General features: G+C 44.1%; 1 protein-coding gene across 2 annotated transcripts in view; it reads left to right on the top strand.

The window, feature by feature from the left end:
* Positions 1–16,487, top strand: part of VPS50 (VPS50 subunit of EARP/GARPII complex) — a 330,838-nt gene that overhangs the window by 56,408 nt on the left and 257,943 nt on the right. For both annotated transcript variants that reach the window (XM_068238471.1, XM_068238472.1), the window contains exon 3: positions 6,452–6,574. In XM_068238471.1, the coding sequence (XP_068094572.1) occupies positions 6,452–6,574 (123 nt within the window). The remainder of the gene's footprint in view (positions 1–6,451; positions 6,575–16,487) is intronic.

Raw genomic sequence — 16,487 nt, forward strand, 5'->3', positions numbered from 1 at the left:
TATCCTTACTGACTAGAGAAATGAGAAATCATGTAATACTGAGTGCAGCCACTAGGGGGCAGTGTGTCTCTATGGAAGCTGCTCACATACTGTATATCCTTACTGACTACAGAAATGAGAAATCATGTAATACTGAGTGCAGCCACTAGGGGCAATGTGTCTCTATGGAAGCTGCTCACATACTGTATATCCTTACTGACTACAGAAATGAGGAATAATGTAATACTGAGTGCAGCCACTAGGGGCAGTGTGTCTCTATGGAAGCTGCTCACATACTGTATATCCTTACTGACTAGAGAAATGAGAAATCATGTAATACTGAGTGCAGCCACTAGGGGGCAGTGTGTCTCTATGGAAGCTGCTCACATACTGTATATCTTTACTGACTAGAGAAATGAGAAATCATGTAATAGTGAGTGCAGCCACTAGGGGCAATGTGTCTCTATGGAAGCTGCTCACATACTTTATATCCTTACTGACTACAGAAATGAGAAATCATGTAATACTGAGTGCAGCCACTAGGGGGCAATGTGTCTCTATGGAAGCTGCTCACATACTGTATATCCTTACTGACTAGAGAAATGAAGAATAATGTAATACTGAGTGCAGCTACTAGGGGGCAATGTGTCTCTATGGAAGCTGCTCACATACTTTATATCCTTACTGACTACAGAAATGAGAAATCATGTAATACTGAGTGCAGCCACTAGGGGCAATGTGTCTCTATGGAAGCTGCTCACATACTTTATATCCTTACTGACTACAGAAATGAGAAATCATGTAATACTGAGTGCAGCCACTAGGGGGCAGTGTGTCTCTATGGAAGCTGCTCACATACTGTATATCCTTACTGACTACAGAAATGAGAAATCATGTAATACTGAGTGCAGCCACTAGGGGGCAGTGTGTCTCTATGGAAGCTGCTCACATACTGTATATCCTTACTGACTAGAGAAATGAAGAATAATGTAATACTGAGTGCAGCCACTAGGGGGCAGTGTGTCTCTATGGAAGCTGCTCACATACTTTATATCCTTACTGACTACAGAAATGAGAAATCATGTAATACTAAGTGCAGCCACTAGGGGCAGTGTGTCTCTATGGAAGCTGCTCACATACTGTATATCCTTACTGACTACAGAAATGAGAAATCATGTAATACTGAGTACAGCCACTAGGGGGCAGTGTGTCTCTATGGAAGCTGCTCACATACTTTATATCCTTACTGACTACAGAAATGAGAAATCATGTAATACTGAGTGCAGCCACTAGGGGGCAGTGTGTCTCTATGGAAGCTGCTCACATACTGTATATCCTTACTGACTAGAGAAATGAAGAATGTAATACTGAGTGCAGCCACTAGGGGGCAGTGTGTCTCTATGGAAGCTGCTCACATACTGTATATCCTTACTGACTACAGAAATGAGAAATCATGTAATACTGAGTGCAGCCACTAGGGGCAATGTGTCTCTATGGAAGCTGCTCACATACTTTATATCCTTACTGACTACAGAAATGAGAAATCATGTAATACTGAGTGCAGCCACTAGGGGCAATGTGTCTCTATGGAAGCTGCTCACATACTTTATATCCTTACTGACTACAGAAATGAGAAATCATGTAATACTGAGTGCAGCCACTAGGGGGCAGTGTGTCTCTATGGAAGCTGCTCACATACTGTATATCCTTACTGACTAGAGAAATGAAGAATGTAATACTGAGTGCAGCCACTAGGGGGCAGTGTGTCTCTATGGAAGCTGCTCACATACTGTATATCCTTACTGACTAGAGAAATGAGAAATCATGTAATACTGAGTGCAGCCACTAGGGGCAATGTGTCTCTATGGAAGCTGCTCACATACTTTATATCCTTACTGACTACAGAAATGAGAAATCATGTAATACTGAGTGCAGCCACTAGGGGGCAATGTGTCTCTATGGAAGCTGCTCACATACTGTATATCCTTACTGACTAGAGAAATGAAGAATAATGTAATACTGAGTGCAGCCACTAGGGGGCAGTGTGTCTCTATGGAAGCTGCTCACATACTGTATATCTTTACTGACTACAGAAATGAGAAATCATGTAATACTGAGTGCAGCCACTAGGGGGCAGTGTGTCTCTATGGAAGCTGCTCACATACTGTATTTCTTTACTGACTACAGAAATGAGAAATCATGTAATACTGAGTGCAGCCACTAGGGGGCAGTGTGTCTCTATGGAAGCTGCTCACATACTGTATATCCTTACTGACTACAGAAATGAGAAATCATGTAATACTGAGTGCAGCCACTAGGGGGCAGTGTGTCTCTATGGAAGCTGCTCACATACTGTATATCTTTACTGACTACAGAAATGAGAAATCATGTAATACTGAGTGCAGCCACTAGGGGGCAGTGTGTCTCAATGGAAGCTGCTCACATACTGTATATCCTTACTGACTAGAGAAATGAGAAATCATGTAATACTAAGTGCAGCCACTAGGGGGCAGTGTGTCTCTATGGAAGCTGCTCACATACTTTATATCCTTACTGACTAGATAAATGAGAAATCATGTAATACTGAGTGCAGCCACTAGGGGGCAGTGTGTCTCTATGGAAGCTGCTCACATACTTTATATCCTTACTGACTACAGAAATGAGAAATCATGTAATACTGAGTGCAGCCACTAGGGGGCAGTGTGTCTCTATGGAAGCTGCTCACATACTGTATATCCTTACTGACTACAGAAATGAGAAATCATGTAATACTGAGTGCAGCCACTAGGGGGCAGTGTGTCTCTATGGAAGCTGCTCACATACTGTATATCCTTACTGACTAGAGAAATGAGAAATCATGTAATACTGAGTGCAGCCACTAGGGGGCAGTGTGTCTCTATGGAAGCTGCTCACATACTGTATATCCTTACTGACTAGAGAAATGAGAAATCATGTAATACTGAGTGCAGCCACTAGGGGGCAGTGTGTCTCTATGGAAGCTGCTCACATACTGTATATCCTTACTGACTACAGAAATGAGAAATCATGTAATACTGAGTGCAGCCACTAGGGGGCAATGTGTCTCTATGGAAGCTGCTCACATACTGTATATCCTTACTGACTAGAGAAATGAAGAATAATGTAATACTGAGTGCAGCCACTAGGGGGCAGTGTGTCTCTATGGAAGCTGCTCACATACTGTATATCCTTACTGACTACAGAAATGAGAAATCATGTAATACTGAGTGCAGCCACTAGGGGGCAGTGTGTCTCTATGGAAGCTGCTCACATACTGTATATCCTTACTGACTACAGAAATGAGGAATAATGTAATACTGAGTGCAGCCACTAGGGGGCAATGTGTCTCTATGGAAGCTGCTCACATACTTTATATCCTTACTGACTACAGAAATGAGAAATCATGTAATACTGAGTGCAGCCACTAGGGGGCAGTGTGTCTCTATGTAAGCTGCTCACATACTGTATATCTTTACTGACTACAGAAATGAGAAATCATGTAATACTGAGTGCAGCCACTAGGGGGCAATGTGTCTCTATGGAAGCTGCTCACATACTGTATATCCTTACTGACTAGAGAAATGAAGAATAATGTAATACTGAGTGCAGCCACTAGGGGGCAGTGTGTCTCTATGGAAGCTGCTCACATACTGTATATCCTTACTGACTACAGAAATGAGAAATCATGTAATACTGAGTGCAGCCACTAGGGGGCAGTGTGTCTCTATGGAAGCTGCTCACATACTGTATATCCTTACTGACTACAGAAATGAGGAATAATGTAATACTGAGTGCAGCCACTAGGGGGCAATGTGTCTCTATGGAAGCTGCTCACATACTTTATATCCTTACTGACTACAGAAATGAGAAGTCATGTAATACTGAGTGCAGCCACTAGGGGGCAGTGTGTCTCTATGGAAGCTGCTCACATACTGTATATCCTTACTGACTAGAGAAATGAGAAATCATGTAATACTGAGTGCAGCCACTAGGGGGCAGTGTGTCTCTATGGAAGCTGCTCAAATACTTTATATCCTTACTGACTACAGAAATGAGAAATCATGTAATACTGAGTGCAGCCACTAGGGGCAATGTGTCTCTATGGAAGCTGCTCACATACTGTATATCCTTACTGACTACAGAAATGAGAAATCATGTAATACTGAGTGCAGCCACTAGAGGGCAGTGTGTCTATGGAAGCTGCTCACATACTGTATATCCTTACTGACTACAGAAATGAGAAATCATGTAATGCTGAGTGCAGCCACTAGGGGCAGTGTGTCTCTATGGAAGCTGCTCACATACTGTATATCCTTACTGACTACAGAAATGAGAAATCATGTAATACTGAGTGCAGCCACTAGGGGGCAGTGTGTCTCTATGGAAGCTGCTCACATACTTTATATCCTTACTGACTAGAGAAATGAGAAATCATGTAATACTGAGTGCAGCCACTAGGGGCAATGTGTCTCTATGGAAGCTGCTCACATACTGTATATCCTTACTGACTACAGAAATGAGAAATCATGTAATACTGAGTGCAGCCACTAGGGGGCAGTGTGTCTCTATGGAAGCTGCTCACATACTGTATATCCTTACTGACTACAGAAATGAGAAATCATGTAATACTGAGTGCAGCCACTAGGGGCAGTGTGTCTCTATGGAAGCTGCTCACATACTTTATATCCTTACTGACTAGAGAAATGAGAAATCATGTAATACTGAGTGCAGCCACTAGGGGGCAGTGTGTCTCTATGGAAGCTGCTCACATACTGTATATCCTTACTGACTAGAGAAATGAGAAATCATGTAATACTGAGTGCAGCCACTAGGGGCAATGTGTCTCTATGGAAGCTGCTCACATACTGTATATCCTTACTGACTAGAGAAATGAGAAATCATGTAATACTGAGTGCAGCCACTAGGGGGCAGTGTGTCTCTATGGAAGCTGCTCACATACTGTATATCCTTACTGACTACAGAAATGAGAAATCATGTAATACTGAGTGCAGCCACTAGGGGGCAGTGTGTCTCTATGGAAGCTGCTCACATACTGTATATCCTTACTGACTAGAGAAATGAAGAATAATGTAATACTGAGTGCAGCCACTAGGGGGCAGTGTGTCTCTATGGAAGCTGCTCACATACTGTATATCCTTACTGACTAGAGAAATGAGAAATCATGTAATACTGAGTGCAGCCACTAGGGGGCAGTGTGTCTCTATGGAAGCTGCTCACATACTGTATATCCTTACTGACTAGAGAAATGAGAAATCATGTAATACTGAGTGCAGCCACTAGGGGGCAGTGTGTCTCTATGGAAGCTGCTCACATACTGTATATCCTTACTGACTAGAGAAATGAGAAATCATGTAATACTGATTGCAGCCACTAGGGGGCAGTGTGTCTCTATGGAAGCTGCTCACATACTGTATATCCTTACTGACTACAGAAATGAGGAATAATGTAATACTGAGTGCAGCCACTAGGGGGCAGTGTGTCTCTATGGAAGCTGCTCACATACTGTATATCCTTACTGACTACAGAAATGAGAAATCATGTAATACTGAGTGCAGCCACTAGGGGGCAGTGTGTCTCTATGGAAGCTGCTCACATACTGTATATCCTTACTGACTACAGAAATGAGAAATCATGTAATACTGAGTGCAGCCACTAGGGGGCAGTGTGTCTCTATGGAAGCTGCTCACATACTGTATATCCTTACTGACTAGAGAAATGAGAAATCATGTAATACTGAGTGCAGCCACTAGGGGCAATGTGTCTCTATGGAAGCTGCTCACATACTGTATATCCTTACTGACTAGAGAAATGAAGAATAATGTAATACTGAGTGCAGCCACTAGGGGCAGTGTGTCTCTATGGAAGCTGCTCACATACTGTATATCCTTACTGACTAGAGAAATGAGAAATCATGTAATACTGAGTGCAGCCACTAGGGGCAATGTGTCTCTATGGAATCTGCTCACATACTTTATATCCTTACTGACTCTTCCCCCCCCCCCCTTATATCTCTTACTCTCACCCTCCCCCCTTCATGACACTCCCCCTTTCATGACCCCCCCCCCTCTCCGCAGGCTCCTCCTCCTCAGTGTCGGCTGCCGATCTGTCACAGAAGGAGAAAATGGGTGAAGTGAGGTCAACCTGTCATGACCCCCCCCCCCCCCCCCTTCACGACACTCCCTCTTCCATGACACTCCCCCCTCCCCGCAGGCAACTCCTCCTCAGTGTCTGTTGCCGATCTGTCACAGGAGACACTCCCCTACAGGAGGCTCCTCCTCCTCTGTCTGCTGGTGATCTGTCACAGAAGGAGAGAAGGGGGGGGGGGTGAGGGAGAGGGTGCGGTTCCTCCTTACAAATGCCAGGATGTCGGCTTCCTCCTCTATGTCCCCAGATCTTGGCCGCTGTTCCTAATACAACTTCTTCTCTGCCACAGGAGGAGCAGCGGGAGCTGAGAGAGCAGGCTATCGATCCCGAAGCTGAACAGGAGCTCATCAACAGCATTGAGGAAGTCTACTTCTCTAATGACTCGCTGGATATCGTCAGACATGAGTTGGAGGTGAGCACTGCTATACAATCGTTCTTTACTATAGGAGCAATATCGATCCCTGCCATGCACTGAGGAGGACCAACAGTACAAAACAGGCTGTCTGCATGTGGGGTTAATGTGGCTCTGTAACATGTATAAGCTATAGGCTCGCTATACACCAGCGGCTCTGTAACATGTATAAGCTATAGGATCACTATACACCAGCGGCCCTGTAACATGTATAAGCTATAGGCTTGCTATACACCATCGGCTCTGTAACATGTATAAGCTATAGGCTTGCTATACACCAGCGGCTCTGTAACATGTATAAGCTATAGGCTTGCTATACACCATCGGCTCTGTAACATGTATAAGCTATAGGCTCGCTATACACCAGCAGCTCTGTAACATGTATAAGCTATAGGCTTGCTATACACCATCGGCTCTGTAACATGTATAAGCTATAGGCTTGCTATACACCATCGGCTCTGTAACATGTATAAGCTATAGGCTCGCTATACACCAGCAGCTCTGTAACATGTATAAGCTATAGGCTTGCTACACACCAGCGGTTCTGTAACATGTATAAGCTATAGGCTCGCTATACACCACCAGCTCTGTAACATGTATAGGCTATAGGATCACTACACACCAGCGGCTCTGTAACATGTATAAGCTATAGGCTCGCTATACACCAGCGGCTCTGTAACATGTATAAGCTATAGGCTCGCTATACACCAGCTGCTCTGTAACATGTATAAGCTATAGGATCACTACACACCAGCGGCTCTGTAACATGTATAAGCTATAGGCTCACTATACACCAGCAGCTCTGTAACATGTATAAGCTATAGGCTTGCTATACACCATCGGCTCTGTAACATGTATAAGCTATAGGCTCGCTATACACCAGCAGCTCTGTAACATGTATAAGCTATAGGCTTGCTACACACCAGCGGCTCTGTAACATGTATAAGCTATAGGCTCACTATACACCAGCGGCCCTGTAACATGTATAAGCTATAGGCTCGCTATACACCAGCAGCTCTGTAACATGTATAAGCTATGGGATCACTATACACCAGCGGCTCTGTAACATGTATAAGCTATAGGATCACTATACACCAGCGGCTCTGTAACATGTATAAGCTATAGGCTCACTACACACCAGCGGCTCTGTAACATGTATAAGCTATAGGATCACTATACACCAGCGGCTCTGTAACATGTATAAGCTATAGGCTCACTATACACCAGCGGCTCTGTAACATGTATAAGCTATAGGCTCACTATACACCAGCGGCTCTGTAACATGTATAAGCTATAGGATCACTATACACTCGCGGTTCTGTAACATGTATAAGCTATAGGATCACTATACACCAGCAGCTCTGTAACATGTATAAGCTATAGGCTCACTATACACCAGCGGCTCGGTAACATGTATAAGCTATAGGCTTGCTACACACCAGCGGCTCTGTAACATGTATAAGCTATAGGCTCACTATACACCAGCGGCCCTGTAACATGTATAAGCTATAGGCTCGCTATACACCAGCAGCTCTGTAACATGTATAAGCTATGGGATCACTACACACCAGCGGCTCTGTAACATGTATAAGTTATAGGCTCGCTATACACCAGCAGCTCTGTAACATGTATAAGCTATAGGCTCGCTATACACCAGCGGCTCTGTAACATGTATAAGTTATAGGCTCACTATACACCAGCGGGTCTGTAACATGTATAAGCTATAGGCTCACTATACACCAGCAGCCCTGTAACATGTATAAGCTATTGGCTTGCTACACACCAGCGGCTCTGTAACATGTATAAGCTATAGGCTCGCTATACACCAGCGGCTCTGTAACATGTATAAGCTATAGGCTCACTATACACCAGCAGCCCTGTAACATGTATAAGCTATTGGCTTGCTATACACCAGCGGCTCTGTAACATGTATAAGCTATAGGCTCGCTATACACCATCGGCTCTGTAACATGTATAAGCTATAGGCTAGCTATACACCAGCAGCTCTGTAACATGTATAAGCTATAGGCTCACTATACACCAGCAGCTCTGTATCATGTATAAGCTATAGGCTCACTATACACCAGCAGCTCTGTAACATGTATAAGCTATAGGCTCGCTATACACCAGTGGCTCTGTAACATGTATAAGCTATAGGCTCACTATACACTAGCGGCTCTGTAACATGTATAAGCAATAGGCTCACTATACACCAGCAGCTCTGTAACATGTATAAGCTATAGGCTTGCTATACACCAGCGGCTCTGTAACATGTATAAGCTATAGGCTCACTATACACCAGCGGCTCTGTAACATGTATAAGCTATAGGCTCACTATACACCAGCGGCTCTGTAACATGTATAAGCTATAGGCTCGCTACACACCAGCGGCTCTGTAACATGTATAAGCTATAGGCTCACTATACACCAGCGGCTCTGTATGATGTATAAGCTATAGGCTCACTATACACCAGCAGCTCTGTAACATGTATAAGCTATAGGCTCGCTATACACCAGCGGCTCTGTAACATGTATAAGCTATAGGCTCACTATACACTAGCGGCTCTGTAACATGTATAAGCAATAGGCTCACTATACACCAGCAGCTCTGTAACATGTATAAGCTATAGGCTTGCTATACACCAGCGGCTCTGTAACATGTATAAGCTATAGGCTCACTATACACCAGCGGCTCTGTAACATGTATAAGCTATAGGCTCACTATACACCAGCGGCTCTGTAACATGTATAAGCTATAGGATCACTATACACCAGCGGCTCTGTAACATGTATAAGCTATAGGCTCACTATACACCAGCGGCTCTGTAACATGTATAAGCTATAGGCTCGCTATACACCAGCAGATCTGTAACATGTATAAGCAATAGGCTCACTATACACCAGTGGCTCTGTAACATGTATAAGCTATAGGCTCACTATACACCAGCGGCTCTGTAACATGTATAAGCTATAGGATCACTATACACCAGCGGCTCTGTAACATGTATAAGCTATAGGCTCACTATACACCAGCGGCTCAGTAACATGTATAAGCTATAGGCTCGCTATACACCAGCAGATCTGTAACATGTATAAGCAATAGGCTCACTATACACCAGTGGCTCTGTAACATGTATAAGCTATAGGCTCACTATACACCAGTGGCTCTGTAACATGTATAAGCTATAGGCATGCTATACACCAGCGGCTCTGTAACATGTATAAGCTATAGGCTTGCTATACACCAGCGGCTCTGTAACATGTATAAGCTATAGGCTCGCTATACACCAGCGGCTCTGTAACATGTATAAGCTATAGGCTCACTATACACCAGCGGCTCTGTAACATGTATAAGCTATAGGCTCACTATACACCAGCGGCTCTGTAACATGTAAAAGCTATAGGCTCACTATACACCAGCGGCTCTGTAACATGTATAAGCTATAGGCTCGCTATACACCAGCGGCTCTGTAACATGTATAAGCTATAGGCCCGCTATACATCAGCGGCTCTGTAACATGTATAAGCTATAAGCTCGCTATACACCAGCGGCTCTGTAACATGTATAAGCTATAGGCTCGCTATACAGCAGCGGCTCTGTAACATGTATAAGCTATAGGCTCGCTATACACCAGCAGCTCTGTAACATGTATAAGCTATAGGCTTGCTATACACCAGCTGCTCTGTAACATGTATAAGCTATGGGATCGCTATACACCAGCGGCCCTGTAACATGTATAAGCTATAGGCTCGCTATACACCAGCGGCTCTGTAACATGTATAAGCTATAGGCTCGCTATACACCAGCAGCTCTGTAACATGTATAAGCTATGGGATCGCTATACACCAGCGGCCCTGTAACATGTATAAGCTATAGGCTTGCTATACACCAGCGGCTCTGTAACATGTATAAGCTATAGGCTCGCTATACACCAGCAGCTCTGTAACATGTATAAGCTATAGGCTCGCTATACACCAGCAGCTCTGTAACATGTATAAGCTATGGGATCGCTATACACCAGCGGCTCTGTAACATGTATAAGCTATAGGCTTGCTATACACCAGCAGCTCTGTAATATGTATAAGCTATAGGCTCGCTATACACCAGCGGCTCTGTAACATGTATAAGCTATAGGCTTGCTATACACCAGCAGCTCTGTAACATGTATAAGCTATAGGCTTGCTATACACCAGCAGCTCTGTAACATGTATAAGCTATAGGCTTGCTATACACCAGCGGCTCTGTATGATGTATAAGCTATAGGCTCGCTATACACCAGCGGCTCTGTAACATGTATAAGCTATAGGCTCGCTATACACCAGCGGCTCTGTAACATGTATAAGCTATAGGCTCGCTATACACCAGCGGCTCTGTAACATGTATAAGCTATAGGTTCACTTTACACTAGCGGCTCTGTAACATGTATAAGCTATAGGCTCGCTATACCCCAGCAGCTCTGTAACATGTATAAGCTATAGGCTCCCTATACACCAGCAGCCCTGTAACATGTATAAGCTATAGGCTCACTATACACCAGCAGCCCTGTAACATGTATAAGCTATTGGCTTGCTATACACCAGCGGCTCTGTAACATGTATAAGCTATAGGCTCGCTATACACCAGCAGCTCTGTATGATGTATAAGCTATAGGCTCACTATACACCAGCGGCTCTGTAACATGTATAAGCTATAGGCTCGCTATACACCAGCGGCTCTGTAACATGTATAAGCTATTGGCTTGCTATACACCAGCAGCTCTGTAACATGTATAAGCTATAGGCTTGCTATACACCAGCGGCTCTGTAACATGTATAAGCTATAGGCTCACTATACACCAGCGGCTCAGTAACATGTATAAGCTATAGGCTCACTATACACCAGCGGCTCGGTAACATGTATAAGCTATAGGCTCGCTATACACCAGCAGCTCTGTAACATGTATAAGCTATAGGCTCGCTATACACCAGCGGCCCTGTAACATGTATAAGCTATAGGCTCCCTATACACCAGCGGCTGTGTAACATGTATAAGCTATAGGCTCCCTATACACCAGCGGCTCAGTAACATGTATAAGCTATAGGCTTGCTATACACCAGCGGCTCTGTAACATGTATAAGCTATAGGCTCGCTATACACCAGCGGCTCTGTAACATGTATAAGCTATAGGCTCACTATACACCAGCGGCTCTGTAACATGTATAAGCTATAGGCTCACTATACACCAGCGGCTCTGTAACATGTATAAGCTATAGGCTCGCTATACACCAGCGGCTCTGTAACATGTATAAGCTATAGGCCCGCTATACATCAGCGGCTCTGTAACATGTATAAGCTATAGGCTCGCTATACACCAGCGGCTCTGTAACATGTATAAGCTATAGGCTCGCTATACAGCAGCGGCTCTGTAACATGTATAAGCTATAGGCTCGCTATACACCAGCAGCTCTGTAACATGTATAAGCTATAGGCTTGCTATACACCAGCGGCCCTGTAACATGTATAAGCTATAGGCTCGCTATACACCAGCGGCTCTGTAACATGTATAAGCTATAGGCTCGCTATACACCAGCAGCTCTGTAACATGTATAAGCTATGGGATCGCTATACACCAGCGGCCCTGTAACATGTATAAGCTATAGGCTTGCTATACACCAGCGGCTCTGTAACATGTATAAGCTATAGGCTCGCTATACACCAGCAGCTCTGTAACATGTATAAGCTATAGGCTCGCTATACACCAGCAGCTCTGTAACATGTATAAGCTATGGGATCGCTATACACCAGCGGCTCTGTAACATGTATAAGCTATAGGCTTGCTATACACCAGCAGCTCTGTAATATGTATAAGCTATAGGCTCGCTATACACCAGCGGCTCTGTAACATGTATAAGCTATAGGCTTGCTATACACCAGCAGCTCTGTAACATGTATAAGCTATAGGCTTGCTATACACCAGCAGCTCTGTAACATGTATAAGCTATAGGCTTGCTATACACCAGCGGCTCTGTATGATGTATAAGCTATAGGCTCGCTATACACCAGCGGCTCTGTAACATGTATAAGCTATAGGCTCGCTATACACCAGCGGCTCTGTAACATGTATAAGCTATAGGCTCGCTATACACCAGCGGCTCTGTAACATGTATAAGCTATAGGTTCACTTTACACTAGCAGCTCTGTAACATGTATAAGCTATAGGCTCGCTATACACCAGCGGCTCTGTAACACGTATAAGCTATAGGCTCGCTATATACCAGCAGTTCTGTAACATGTATAAGCTATAGGCTCGCTATACACCAGCGGCTCTGTAACATGTATAAGCTATAGGCTTGCTATACACCAGCGGCTCTGTAACATGTATAAGCTATAGGCTCACTATACACCAGCAGCTCTGTAACATGTATAAGCTATAGGCTCACTATACACCTGCGGTTCTGTAACATGTATAAGCTATAGGCTTGCTATACACCAGCAGCTCTGTAACATGTATAAGCTATAGGCTCACTATACACCAGTGGCTCTGTAACATGTATAAGCTAGAGGCTCACTATACACCAGCAGCTCTGTAACATGTATAAGCTATAGGCTTGCTATACACCAGCAGCTCTGTAACATGTATAAGCTATAGGCTCACTATACACCAGTGGCTCTGTAACATGTATAAGCTAGAGGCTCGCTATACACCAGCGGCCCTGTAACATGTATAAGCTATAGGCTTGCTATACACCAGCGGCTCTGTAACATGTATAAGCTATAGGCTCACTATACACCAGCGGCTCTGTAACATGTATAAGCTATAGGCTTGCTATACACCAGCGGCTCTGTAACATGTATAAGCTATAGGATCACTAAACACCAGCAGCTCTGTAACATGTATAAGCTATAGGCTCACTATACACCAGCAGCTCTGTAACATGTATAAGCTATAGGATCACTATACACCAGCGGTTCTGTAACATGTATAAGCTATAGGGTCACTATACACCAGCAGCTCTGTAACATGTATAAGCTATGGGCTCGCTATACACCAGCGGCTCTGTAACATGTATAAGCTATAGGCTCACTATACACCAGCGGCTCTGTAACATGTATAAGCTATAGGCTCACTATACACCAGCGGCTCTGTAACATGTATAAGCTATAGGCTCACTATACACCAGCGGCTCTGTAACATGTATAAGCTATAGGCTCACTATACACCAGCGGCTCTGTAACATGTATAAGCTATTGGCTTGCTATACACCAGCGGCTCTGTAACATGTATAAGCTATAGGCTTGCTATACACCAGCGGCTCTGTAACATGTATAAGCTATAGGCTTGCTATACACCAGCAGCTCTGTAACTTGTATAAGCTATAGGCTCGCTATACACCAGCGGTTCTGTAACATGTATAAGCTATAGGCTTGCTATACACCAGCGGCTCTGTAACATGTATAAGCTATAGGCTCACTATACACCAGCAGCTCTGTAACATGTATACGCTATAGGCTCACTATACACCAGCGGCTCTGTAACATGTATAAGCTATAGGATCACTATACACCAGCGGCCCTGTAACATGTATAAGCTATAGGCTCACTATACACCAGCGGCTCAGTAACATGTATAAGCTATAGGCTTGCTATACACCAGCGGCTCTGTAACATGTATAAGCTATAGGCTCGCTATACACCAGCAGCTCTGTAACATGTATACGCTATAGGCTCACTATACACCAGCGGCTCTGTACCATGTATAAGCTATAGGATCACTATACACCAGCGGCCCTGTAACATGTATAAGCTATAGGCTCACTATACACCAGCAGCTCTGTAACATGTATACGCTATAGGCTCACTATACACCAGCGGCTCTGTAACATGTATAAGCTATAGGATCACTATACACCAGCGGCCCTGTAACATGTATAAGCTATAGGCTCACTATACACCAGCGGCTCAGTAACATGTATAAGCTATAGGCTTGCTATACACCAGCAGCTCTGTAACATGTATACGCTATAGGCTCGCTATACACCAGCGGCTCTGTAACATGTATAAGCTATAGGCTCGCTATACACCAGCGGCTCTGTAACATGTATAAGCTATAGGCTCACTATACACCAGCGGCTCTGTAACATGTATAAGCTATAGGCTCACTATACACCAGCAGCTCTGTAACATGTATAAGCTATAGGCTTGCTATATACCAGCAGCTCTGTAACATGTATACGCTATAGGCTCACTATACACCAGCGGCTCTGTAACATGTATAAGCTATAGGATCACTATACACCAGCGGCCCTGTAACATGTATAAGCTATAGGCTCACTATACACCAGCAGCTCTGTAACATGTATACGCTATAGGCTCACTATACACCAGCGGCTCTGTAACATGTATAAGCTATAGGATCACTATACACCAGCGGCCCTGTAACATGTATAAGCTATAGGCTCACTATACACCAGCGGCTCAGTAACATGTATAAGCTATAGGCTTGCTATACACCAGCAGCTCTGTAACATGTATACGCTATAGGCTCGCTATACACCAGCGGCTCTGTAACATGTATAAGCTATAGGCTCGCTATACACCAGCGGCTCTGTAACATGTATAAGCTATAGGCTCACTATACACCAGCGGCTCTGTAACATGTATAAGCTATAGGCTCACTATACACCAGCAGCTCTGTAACATGTATAAGCTATGGGCTCGCTATACACCAGCAGCTCTGTAACATGTATAAGCTATGGGATCGCTATACACCAGCGGCCCTGTAACATGTATAAGCTATGGGATCGCTATACACCAGCGGCCCTGTAACATGTATAAGCTATAGGCTCACTATACACCAGCGGCTCAGTAACATGTATAAGCTATAGGCTTGCTATACACCAGCGGCTCTGTAACATGTATAAGCTATAGGCTCGCTATACACCAGCGGCTCTGTAACATGTATAAGCTATAGGCTCACTATACACCAGCAGCTCTGTAACATGTATAAGCTATAGGCTCGCTATACACCAGCGGCTCTGTAACATGTATAATCTATAGGCTCGCTATACACCAGAGGCTCTGTAACATGTATAAGCTATAGGATCACTATACACCAGCGGCTCTGTAACATGTATAATCTATAGGCTCGCTATACACCAGAGGCTCTGTAACATGTATAAGCTATAGGCTCACTATACACCAGCGGCTCTGTAACATGTATAAGCTATAGGCTCACTATACACCAGTGGCTCTGTAACATGTATAAGCTATAGGCTCACTATACACCAGCAGCTCTGTAACATGTATAAGCTATAGGCTCGCTATACACCAGCAGCTCTGTAACATGTATAAGCTATAGGCTCACTATACACCAGCAGCTCTGTATCATGTATAAGCTATAGGCTCACTATACACCAGCGGCTCTGTAACATGTATAAGCTATAGGCTCGCTATACACCAGCAGTTCTGTAACATGTATAAGCTATAGGCTCGCTATACACCAGCGGCTCTGTAACATGTATAATCTATAGGCTCGCTATACACCAGAGGCTCTGTAACATGTATAAGCTATAGGCTTGCTATACACCAGCGGTTCTGTAACATGTATAAGCTATAGGCTTGCTATACACCAGCGGCTCTGTAACATGTATAAGCTATAGGCTCGCTATACACCAGCGGCTCTGTAACATGTATAAGCTATTGGCTTGCTATACACCAGCAGCTCTGTAACATGTATAAGCTATAGGCTTGCTATACACCAGCGGCTCTGTAACATGTATAAGCTATAGGCTCGCTATACACCAGCGGCTCTGTAACATGTATAAGCTATTGGCTTGCTATACACCAGCAGCTCTGTAACATGTATAAGCTATAGGCTTGCTATACACCAGCGGCTCTGTAACCTGTATAAGCTATAGGCTCGCTATACACCAG

This window comes from Hyperolius riggenbachi, chromosome 5 (genome assembly GCF_040937935.1).
Source record: "Hyperolius riggenbachi isolate aHypRig1 chromosome 5, aHypRig1.pri, whole genome shotgun sequence".
NCBI lineage: Eukaryota > Metazoa > Chordata > Amphibia > Anura > Hyperoliidae > Hyperolius > Hyperolius riggenbachi.